Genomic DNA, 10,594 nt, shown 5'->3' on the forward strand with positions numbered 1-10,594 from the left:
TAGATTTGATAAAATATTTGAAGAAAAGTTTTAAACTGACTCCATATTTCGGTGAATTTGAAATTCATCTCAATGACTCAAAAAATAACTACATGAAATTTGAAATCTATTGCCAAGATTTTTCAACCAATTTATTTGAATTCTCTAATTTCAGATTGATGCACCCAGATGCAACCTGAATTAATTTGAAATCCGTTTCTCAAATTCTTTCATCAGATACAAATATATCAACCTAAAATCCACACAACCTCGTAGAAGTGTCTCATTAATCAAAACGTGAAACATGAGAGAAATACCACTTTTTATTAGTAAGCAACAAGTTTTTTCACGCGAATATAGATATACGAGCAAAGCGCCTCGATGCCTAGACACAAGGTGGATCTGCATTTACGATATACTGATGTCATCAAGCCATTCTTGATGCTACCATGAAGCACAACTTGATTTAAATTTTCGCATCGGCTCACCTTAGTAAAGTCTTGCACAAAGTTAACCTCGTGTCTATTTACATCTTTGCTCTCTTAGGCAGTCTGCCTCTCAATTCCTCAGCAACCGCATCAATGAACTCCTCAGTATTCAAATATTGCGCCCTAGTCACCCTGTGAAGAATGCAGCTGCATGTAAGGCGTGTATATTCAAAGAAAGAAAAACATAAACTGCAAACGGTACCCACTTAGGACCATGAAGCAGAATAGCAAGATCCTTGGTCATCTTTCCTGACTCGACGCTAGTAACGCAGGCAGCTTCAAGATTCTGTGTGAAATCTAAGAGGAGGGCATTACTGTCTAATTTTGCCCTGTGAATATGAACAAATGTAATGTAATACTACACAAAAAACATATCCGCCATAGCGATAAACAAAGAGGTAAAATGAGGTGAAGTTATCTGTTACCTGTGTGCAAGCCCCCGTGACCAGGCAAATATTGATGCTATGCTGTTAGTGCTAGTTTCACCTCCTTTTTGATGAACACGATAATGGCGTGTAACTGTGCCATGCGCTGCCTCCGCCTCAATTGTTTTCCCATCAGGGCATACCTATTAAACCGGTAAAATGTTGGAAAGTGCCATCAAATGAAAAGGCATCGGGAGAGTATGATGATGTGGGATTATACGAGTATGGAAGTCATTAAACCTAGAGATCCAAATCCTGCAGAAAGAGAGAAGACAAGTTGTCAACCTCATTTTAGTGAAAACGCGTAATCCTTTAGAGGAAATATAAATGTTTCTAGGTGTCTCCATTGTAGGTGGAACTGGTCATGAAAATTCGTAGAAAAGGATGTAAGAAACCTTGGGCCAAAAAATCACTTTGAACATCCCCATCGTAATTTTTGCATGCCCAAACATAACCTCCTTCACTCTTTAGAGAATAAGCAACCATATCATCTATCAGCCGATGCTCATACCTGTTGTATCAAAAAAACCTTTAATAGAAAACTTCAACTTCTATTTCTTTCATATACTTGGGCTTACCAGATACCAGATGCCTCAAACTTGGACCTCCATTCTGCTTCATAAACTTCTTGGAAGATATCCTTAAATCTTCAATAGTTGAAACAACAGAAAAAAGAGATGCGGGAGAAACAATGTACAAACTTAAAGAGTGCAGCAATGCACAAATTGAAAATGATGATGACAGAGTCTGAAAATTGAAGAGCGCGACAAAAGAAAAGATTACCTTCCATCATACTTTTTGAGAATTGTATTTTTGGTGCTAAGATAAAGTGGCCACTGCTTCTGGTAAGCAGTGTTCATTGAAGCCTCCGCAAAAGCATGAATCGACTGAAAATGAAAAGTTTATCACTAATCTCATCATGCAATAACCAAAATAATTTAGTTCCCCGTACAAAGACATACATAAACTCAAACCTCATCAGTGTTATACATGGATAATGCCACACCACCAGAACTTGTAAAGTTGAATACCTCCAGTTCTATGCTCTCATCAGCCGTAGTGGGCTCTGCAATACATTCGGATAGTCACTTTTATTGAGATCCGTACCATATATTTGAGAGAGAGGTGACAACAAAGACAAAGGTCTTCGTCAGCGCAATAAAGGTGATGCAAAAAGCTAAAACCTATTTTCTGCAAAGCTATTGAGAAAATAAGATTAATTGAAAGTGTACCAAAAACCATTTTAAGTTTTCCAGCTCCTTGAATTACTAGATCAGTAGCTCGATATTGATCACCAAAAGCATGTCTGCCAATGCATATTGGTTTGGTCCATCCTGAAAAAAACTGAAACGTCAAGCAAGGGAGAAATAGCCCTCATTTGAATCGCCAAGGAACTCAGAATAAACACCTGGAACAAGCCGAGGTACATTCTTGCATAGGATTGGTTCTCTAAATACTGTCCCTGCAGCATGTCAAATTCACAATTCAATTACAATTGGCAAGAAACAAATATTCAGAATAAAAAGATAAAACTAGAAAGAGGTTTGTCAACCATTTAAGATGTTTCGAATGGTTCCATTTGGACTCTTCCACATATGTTTCAAGTCGAACTCTTTGACCCGTGTCTCATCTATTCAACAAAACAATCAATTTAAGAATGTCAACTTAAGAAGCAAGTAAGATAAAAATATAAAAATTGTTCGAAATAAACGTTGCTCGGACATGGATAATGCCACGATTTTTTCAAGGAAAACGAAATCAACGTCATTAGCTATTATTCAAGAATAATGGTCTGGTGTTGACTGGCAAAAGTAATAAATCCTAGCCAGATCCAATAAGTAAATTAAAATAGGCATCAGGTAGAGCAGAATGCAGATAATATTGTGATAAAGGCACATACCTGGAGTGATAGTAGCACACTTAACTGCTACATTGTACCTGGAGTTTATTAAAGGAAAATAATAGATTACATGGCTTAACTTCTAATACAAGCATAACCATATACAAAACTCAGATAACCCAAATGCAGAAGAGTTGGGAAACAGTTATCCAATTCTCTATTTTTTCCAAATCTTTTTGGTTGGGGATTCGAATCGGAACAATGAAACATAAAATTTGATTAATACAGAAAGTGACAAAGATAAGCAAGTACATCAGCGATTGTACACATAAATATCAAATCAGGGCCACCCTAGGTTCAAAATATATACAAGCCAGAATACATTCATAAAAGTGAAGAAAAGGGGGAGAAAAATTAATATCATGAGTTTCACTTTCTCATACAAGATGAATTAAACACTGATAATAGCTCATGTTCCATTCTAAAATTTGACTGATGATCTTGCATGCATAATTCTGGGAAATAGATGTACCCAGTTAACCCTTTGAAGTATAAGTAGAACAATTTTAAAATACATTACATACTTGAGAGTGGCTTCTGCACTTTCAATTGTAACTCTATCATTGGTAGCATCACGATGAGGAAGACCAAGGTCAAAATACTTTATGTCTAGCTCCAAGAAAGGAAGTATAAGCTGTTAATAGCATAAAATCAATTAGACTGCTGCATAATGATTTTGTTTTTTCACATGGAGAAAATTAGAATAACCACCCAAACCTTTTCCTTAATTAGCTTCCATATAACTCGAGTCATTTCATCACCTGCACCATATTTTTCATTGCAGTCAGTAATCAGTATGATCTTTTTTCTCTGTTTGCACGGGAATAGAAGTGTGTGGATACTGATGGTTTTGCGGTGACTTTTTAAAAGAGATTTTACAAGTTTTTTGGGTTTCAATCGTGAGAGGACAATTCCATTGGTTAAAAAAAAAAAAAGAACTTCACGAATGACAAACAATCCCGTACCAAACTTTTCGTGGCTTTACCTAATCTTGTCCGGGAGAAATTCCACCCTATTGCAACTAAAGAGCACGAGCAATAACATAGATCACCACCACCAACAAAGAACTCCGACTTAGTTAATTTCGAGTATAAATAATTGTTTTAGAAACGATAAGCTTAAAATTGGAAATTTTCTTTTCAATCCTCATCGCCACCATTCTCCATAGCAATCTACAACCGAAAAAAAGAACCCCTAAATCTCCACCACCAAAAGATCCCCTGATGCCCACGTAATCCAACCAAAACTTAATTCAAAGCTTTCAGACATGGAAAAATTGGATCTTAATCAAGAAAACACCAATACTGAAAGCACGACAAACGGAATTTTAAACCTCACCGTCCATCTCGACGATGGGATTTTCAACCTTGATCTTCTCGAAGGTCATTGGCTGCTACCGCACTATTTCTTCTTCTACTCCCAAGAACTCAAATTGAAAAGAATTACAAGTAAAGCTGAACAGCATAGAATAATGATTCCTACTTTGTAACAAATGTAAGGACGGCTCATATCCTTTTTATGAGACGAGTTCATTTGTAGTTTTCACAACTTTTATAAAAACATTTGATCTACTAAACTTATTTTTTATAAAGTTCTTTGTAGCTTATAAAAACATAAAATTGAAGTAAACGGATTCCTACTTTTGTCATTCAGATTTTATGTGACAAATTTGAGTATTCACAAAAAATATGTCATCTTTTTTATATATAAAAAGAGTAGGTCTCTTGTGAAACAGTTTCACGAATCTTTATATGTGAGACATATCAACTCTACCGATATTTACAATAAAAAATAATACTCTTAACATAAAAAGTAATACTTTTTTCATGGATGACCAAAATAAGATATTATTCTCATAAAATACGACCCGTAAGACCGTCTCACACAAATTTTTACCATATAATAATACACGTTAACTTCGATAAGACGAATCAATTTTATATATGTAATAATAATAAGAATAGATATGTGAAACTCTGTGCAATAAATTTTTTTATCCCTGTAATAAATTAATTTTAAATGTATTTATCTTGAATATGTCTCACTCAAAAAAAAAAAAAAAAAAAACACACACAAAAGGATACTAAACCTAGAGATCTTTGCTAGGTGAAATCATATGTTCCTATAGAATCTGATAGACAACATAATGTGAAACCAACCTCGTCATCATACAAAATACTCTCCACAGAACGATACAAATACATTCACTCGTCACCAATAACATCGAGATCCTTAGCCTTAGAAATATTCAAAATCAACACAAGGAGAATCAGTAGAGGAGCCTTTACTCCTATCACTTCCAATATCAGCGATTTTCTTGTCCGACTCTTTGCATGCGAACTGCAGAAAATCGACAGGTTCAGGAATAGAAGGAGGCAAGGCACTTCTGACCAGTGCCCAGTTCACACCCTCGAAGAAAGGATGTTGTTTTATTTCGGTAGCACCCCTCTTGTATGCGATTCGCTTGTGTGGCTCCTTCACAAGTAACCCTCGTATGAGATCACGGGCTGAAAGATTAACTTGTGGAGTTTCAGGGAATTTCAATGGCTGGCCAACAACGTTGAACAGTGTGGCTCGATTTCCTGAACCCTTAAAAGGGGTAGTTCCATGTAAGAGCTCGTACAAGAAAATGCCAAATGTCCACCAATCCACTGCACTACCGTGTCCCTCTCCTCGGATGATCTCTGGGGCGAGATATTCGTGTGTCCCAACAAAAGACATTGAACGTACATTTGTAGGCTCGGCCATTAGCTCGGGAAGGGCGTTGATGCTATGGCCTAATCCAAAGTCGGATTTTGATTTTCGATTCTTTTTGGTGGGGAGGAACCGTGGTAAAAAGGTTGATGGCTGCATACAGCTGCGCACTGCATTTTCATTGTCTATGACACAATTAGAAGCATCGATTGAATTTCCGGCATGGACAGATGAAGATTTTACTAGTGTTGGACTCACAGAGCAACGGAGAGATAAGTCAAAATCAGAAAGCATGATATGACCCTCTTCTCTCACTAGCACGTTTTCTGGCTTTAGATCCCTGTAAACAATTCCAAGCATGTGCAGATACTCGAGTGCTAACAAGACCTCGGATGCATAAAATCTGCAGAAAGTCAAATTACAAACAAAACTTCAAATCCATTCAGATCCTTGCTATGCAATCCTCATACTGATTTAGAAAATAACTAGAGCATATATTCAGCGCAACTAAGTTAAATCATTAAATGAACTGATAAGCAGGACTTGATATTCGCTGATTACCAAAAGTTAAAACAAATATTGCCAATACAACTCAAAATTTTAAACCATATAGCAGACTATGCATCATGCTTTAGTTTTTGTGGTGCGTAGCTAGTCAAAGAGGACATTAGGGACAGCTGTAGGCCGTGGCTGATTAATACAACGGATGCAACAGAGAAAGCGAGAAGACATACAATTAACAGAGATATGTAAAGATTACTAAAATAATCAGGTGGTGACCTAGCAGCTTCCTCTGTAAAGTATTTGTTGGGCTGCTTTTGCCGAAGAGAATGAAGGTTACCTCCACTGCAGAATTCCATGACCAAGCAATAAAACTTCTCAGTCTCAAAGTGCGAATATAATGTCGGTAAGAAAGGGTGGTCAAGAAGACTAAGAATCTCTCGTTCTGTTTGAGCCCGAAGTAGCTTATTTCTACTTGCAAGAGAACCTTTATCCATAACTTTCATGGCATAGAACGCATTGGTTCCTCTAAGCTCAACAAGATAGACGCTTCCAATGTCTCCATATCCAAGCCGTTTCAAAAGCCGAAAATTACTGAGACCAAGAGGAGAATCTTTGGAAGAAGCAGAACTAATGGCATCCCATCGAACATCCCCACCTGTGTGGGGCCTGAGGGGCGTACTTGTACCGTCCACACTGTCACTACAGCTGCTGCTACTACTCCAGCCATGGTGGATAGTAGATGAGCTAGATGTTACACTAGTCAATTTATCGGTAGCCACAACTCTTCTTGGGCTGGGAAACGGGCATGGATTTGTCCCATTTGACATCGCTGCCTCCGTTCTTTTAAAATCACTCGGTGATTTATGAGCTGAAGTTGAATTATTTTGGAATCCGGGACCGACAGAGATAGGTTCACATGGTGAGACCCTGCCATGATTGCCGTTCCTCTTCGGCATTTGCTCTGATTTCTTCAAGAAATGAGATGCATTTGATGTAGATGGGCCTGAACCTTTGGAAGCTAGATCCATCTTGCTCGCCGGCTCACTTTCGTTTTCTTCTGTGGATGTAATTCATTTGCATTCACAGAAAAACAAAACAAAAATGGCATTCATATTTCCCACCATTGTACCACTAGAAGAACAATAACAACGAAATGCAAGATTTGATATGTTTGCCAGTTGCCACAAAAAAGGGGAGAAACAAAGAAAAGACATCGAGTAAAAAAACGTAAGAAAACGCATCAATAGTTTCTTAATAAATATCTTCCATAATTTCTAGCCATGCAGGCTCTTGAGACTAAACCAATCACACCATTCTATAAATCTTTCTAAAAAAAAATTTTTGCCCCAAAAAGATACATGCCAGTGCTTTCATTTAAAATCGAACCAAATTTGACTAAAGCTCCCGAGTTTTTCATCTGAATACAGGTCAAATAATTAAAGCATATGATCGCCGTGCTTTTAAAATTTGTACAAAGATTCCAAGAAATTCGTAAATGAGCTATGGATGAGAAACCCACCTGGCTATCTGTGAGATACTCCAACACCACTTTAGCTACAACGTATCTTCCCCGTACCAAACAATCGTAAGTAGAACATTGATTCCAAAAGGCAAAGGCAAGAGAAATAAAAGGGTAGCAGGGATTTTATTAACGGGTCTCGGATGAAATCAACTGCAACCAAGGGCAATGGAACTTGGTCTTCGCCATTGATATAGCTTCTACAGCCATTTCCATTGACGGGTAAGGAGAGGAAAAAGTGGGGAGTATGAAAGGAAAATTGAAAACCCATTTATGAAAGAAGAAAATAGGGAGCAAGAAATCGAAAGACGTGGGGGGAGGTAAGGTAAGGAGAGGGGATGCGCAAGGATCGCCGTTTGAAACGCTGTAATTGTGGTCGGACTTGGATTTTATATTTGCTCTTTAATATCAAAATAAGTGAAACAAAATAAATATGTAAATTTTGTTTATAAAAAATAATATATTTTTATATGAACATCTAAATAAAAAATTTATCTTACAAAATTGAAATCTCACAAAAGTTGAACTTCAAGCTCACTGTGTAACCTAGAAAGAGAGACTTGCTAAATGTGCGTTCCTTCTTGTTCTGTTCACAGTAGCATTGAATCAATGACGTTGTGCAGTAAACAATAAATCATTCAGATTCTCATGAATTGTTGAACGTTGAGAAACTTACTGTTGTGGATGTGTTTCAATTTTCTACTGTCATTTCTTTTATTTTTCTAATATACTACATCTGATCACGATCACGATCACCTTTTCTTGTCGGTTGGTTATCAGTGGCAGTGACCATGGCTATTACCATGTCTGTGTAAATATGGGAGCAGGGATATCTGCAGACAATTGTATACCTCATTTGCCAACACTTATACAGTTAGAAACTTAGAATGCTCTTAGCGAACTTCGATTCTATACATTCCTTTATTGGATGAATTTATGATATTGTTGATTGTGTGATCTGAAACGAAACTTTACACCTTTAGGTTGTGAAGTACAAAATACTTTCACCGAACATACTCTCATGCTACACTTAGATTTTTGGATCCCTTATTTGATTAATCATAACAAAATTCTGTGGGTGTGTCTTTAGAGATTTTCAGCATTTGCTTAATTGTTACAAAATTCTGTGGGCTGTGTTTCTAAGCACACCCAATGTAAGTATTTTTCTTCAAGACATCAACTTTTTATGCTTTGCATTTTTTGGCATGGTGCTGCCTTTTTATGGCTTCATAGTTAACTGAATGTGAAACATGAGGTGCTCAAGTGGGTATTATATGATCCATGACTGAAAATTAATCTAAGACACGTTGATCACGACAGACTAATGTAAGATAAACAAGGCCAGCTAGGCACTTAAAATGCTTACAACCTTCACTGGTTTTGCCTTGAAGAGTCCACGCACACTTCCATTTCAGTCGTTCATTGAATTAATAATAATATTTGTAACCAGGAAATTTGGCAAGTATTTGATTCTTGAAAATGACCTTCGGCGTGGTAGCATGTCACCTAGCTAGTGCTACGCACGTTCTCTCCAAACAAATACCAATACATGTATACAAATAAACTTTGTGCCACTTGCAAAATTTATACAAAAACTTGCATGAAAAAAATACCAAAATCTTCAAACAATGAGGTGGGTTTGCGTAATTGTTTTGCTACATCTGTTCGCGAAGGCCACGGCCGCACCTGTGATCGGCCGACCGAAGACACTGAAGCCACAGGCAAAGCCACGAGTTGCAGTGCTTCCTGCATCTGCTTACCTATCCCCTACTTATTATCTGAAGTCATGCCCGAATCTGGAGCGCATAATCCAACAAAAAGTGAGCGCTTGGGTTAAAAAAGACTACACCATGGCTCCGAGTATCATTCGTCTCCATTTCCACGACTGCGCCGTCAGGGTAACTGACTCATAAAAAAACAATATGATGTGTGATATATTGTTACAACTTACAATACGAATGAGAGTGGACCAGCAGTAGTGTCAAATGAAATTTACCTGAAAAAGTGAACTTTTAGCCAAAAGATTTTGACTCTTGTTTTTAATGCGCGCATGCATCTCCCTCCAGTAAAATGATGCATTTCCACCTGAATGCTCGAAATTTAATGCATGCACTAGATCAATTAACAAAGGGATCGAGCGTAGCTACATATTTGAATTCTTGATCGCAATGTATTACAGTAATCATCTTAAAATATCAAAATTTCTTACCAATATGTATGAAAGTAACTAGCTTTATGGTCTTTGAGTAAGCATTAGATAAATATTTATTTTGCAGGGCTGCGACGCTTCAATACTGCTAAACCATCCTGGCAGCGAGAGGGCAGCAGAAGCGAGCAAGAGCCTCCGAGGGTTCGCATTAATCGACGAGATCAAGGCAGAAGTGGAGCGCCAGTGCCCCAAAACCGTTTCCTGCGCCGACATCCTCACCGCCGCAGCCCGCGACACGACAGTTCTTGCTGGCGGCCCATTCTGGGAAGTGCCGTTTGGCCGAAAAGACGGCCTAGTCTCCCTCGCAAAGGAAGCGAACGCAGTCCCACATGGCCACGAAAATATCACTTCTTTACTCAGTTTCTTCGATAAACTGGGGCTCACCTTCGTCGATTTGGTCGTTCTTTCTGGATCACACACCATTGGCAGAAGCACCTGCGCTTCTGTGAAGCAAAGGTTGTTTAATTTCAAAGGAACTGGGAAACCTGACCCCACCTTGGACTCAAAGTACTCGAATCTACTGAAAACACAATGCAGATTCGACACTAATTACGTCAATCTTGATGCCACGACACCAAGGACATTTGATGTGGCTTACTATCAAAATCTTGGAAAGAAGATGGGCTTGCTTTCAACGGATCAATTGCTTTACTCGGACTCGAGAACAGGTTCGTTGGTCACTTTAATGGCGACGCAGCCCGAGTTCTTCTCAAGCCAGTTTGCTGTGTCAATGGTGAAGGTCGGAAATGCTAATGTTCTGACAGGGAAAAATCAGGGTCAAATCAGATTGAACTGCAACTATGTTAACCATTGAAAACATCTCACGGCTATTTTTTTTTTTTTTTTTTTTTTTTTTTTTTTTTTTTTTTTTTTTTA

General features: G+C 37.9%; 3 protein-coding genes across 4 annotated transcripts; 1 reads left to right on the forward strand and 2 right to left on the reverse strand.

The window, feature by feature from the left end:
• Positions 1 to 284: 284 nt before the first annotated feature.
• Positions 285 to 4,377, reverse strand: LOC140963786 (isocitrate dehydrogenase [NADP]-like). 2 transcript variants are annotated; one of them, XM_073423182.1, is made up of 16 exons: positions 4,131 to 4,377; positions 3,510 to 3,553; positions 3,317 to 3,426; positions 2,793 to 2,830; positions 2,445 to 2,522; positions 2,301 to 2,354; positions 2,125 to 2,226; positions 1,867 to 1,958; positions 1,676 to 1,779; positions 1,471 to 1,539; positions 1,288 to 1,403; positions 1,113 to 1,147; positions 893 to 1,035; positions 674 to 796; positions 468 to 599; positions 285 to 381 (listed from the first exon to the last, which is right to left on the reverse strand). In XM_073423182.1, exons 1-15 carry the CDS (start codon positions 4,177 to 4,179, stop codon positions 506 to 508), a joined length of 1,251 nt encoding a protein of 416 aa, XP_073279283.1. In that variant the 5' UTR covers positions 4,180 to 4,377; the 3' UTR covers positions 285 to 381; positions 468 to 505. The 2 variants fall into 2 exon arrangements, with proteins under 2 accessions (XP_073279283.1, XP_073279282.1); XM_073423181.1 differs by having other exon boundaries at positions 285 to 599.
• Positions 4,378 to 4,778: 401 nt separating this feature from the next.
• LOC140963784 (serine/threonine-protein kinase RHS3-like) lies at positions 4,779 to 7,901 on the reverse strand. Its single transcript, XM_073423180.1, has 3 exons — positions 7,510 to 7,901; positions 6,267 to 7,047; positions 4,779 to 5,889 (listed from the first exon to the last, which is right to left on the reverse strand). The coding sequence occupies exons 2-3, from the start codon at positions 7,016 to 7,018 to the stop codon at positions 5,031 to 5,033; spliced, it is 1,611 nt and encodes a 536-aa protein (XP_073279281.1). The 5' UTR covers positions 7,019 to 7,047; positions 7,510 to 7,901; the 3' UTR covers positions 4,779 to 5,030.
• A 1,053-nt stretch (positions 7,902 to 8,954) lies between these two features.
• On the forward strand, positions 8,955 to 10,568 carry LOC140963787 (peroxidase 7-like). The gene is made up of 2 exons (XM_073423183.1): positions 8,955 to 9,407; positions 9,786 to 10,568. Exons 1-2 carry the CDS (start codon positions 9,138 to 9,140, stop codon positions 10,530 to 10,532), a joined length of 1,017 nt encoding a protein of 338 aa, XP_073279284.1. The 5' UTR covers positions 8,955 to 9,137; the 3' UTR covers positions 10,533 to 10,568.
• Positions 10,569 to 10,594: the final 26 nt, after the last annotated feature.

This window comes from Primulina huaijiensis, chromosome 18 (genome assembly GCF_012295235.1).
Source record: "Primulina huaijiensis isolate GDHJ02 chromosome 18, ASM1229523v2, whole genome shotgun sequence".
In the NCBI taxonomy this organism is placed as follows: domain Eukaryota; kingdom Viridiplantae; phylum Streptophyta; class Magnoliopsida; order Lamiales; family Gesneriaceae; genus Primulina; species Primulina huaijiensis.

Excerpts from the sequence above, each read along its gene's own strand:
- LOC140963787 (XM_073423183.1), top strand. The coding sequence starts at position 9,138 with ATGAGGTGGGTTTGCGTAATTGTTTTGCTACATCTGTTCGCGAAGGCC. Across the intron at positions 9,408-9,785 it reads TCCACGACTGCGCCGTCAGG|GGCTGCGACGCTTCAATACT; the intron begins GTAACTGACTCA and ends TTTATTTTGCAG.
- LOC140963784 (XM_073423180.1), bottom strand. The coding sequence starts at position 7,018 with ATGGATCTAGCTTCCAAAGGTTCAGGCCCATCTACATCAAATGCATCT. Across the intron at positions 5,890-6,266 it reads TTTACAGAGGAAGCTGCTAG|ATTTTATGCATCCGAGGTCT; the intron begins GTCACCACCTGA and ends GACTTTCTGCAG.
- LOC140963786 (XM_073423182.1), bottom strand. The coding sequence starts at position 4,179 with ATGACCTTCGAGAAGATCAAGGTTGAAAATCCCATCGTCGAGATGGAC. Across the intron at positions 3,554-4,130 it reads TCCCATCGTCGAGATGGACG|GTGATGAAATGACTCGAGTT; the intron begins GTGAGGTTTAAA and ends AATATGGTGCAG. Across the intron at positions 2,523-2,792 it reads GTGTGCTACTATCACTCCAG|ATGAGACACGGGTCAAAGAG; the intron begins GTATGTGCCTTT and ends TTTGTTGAATAG.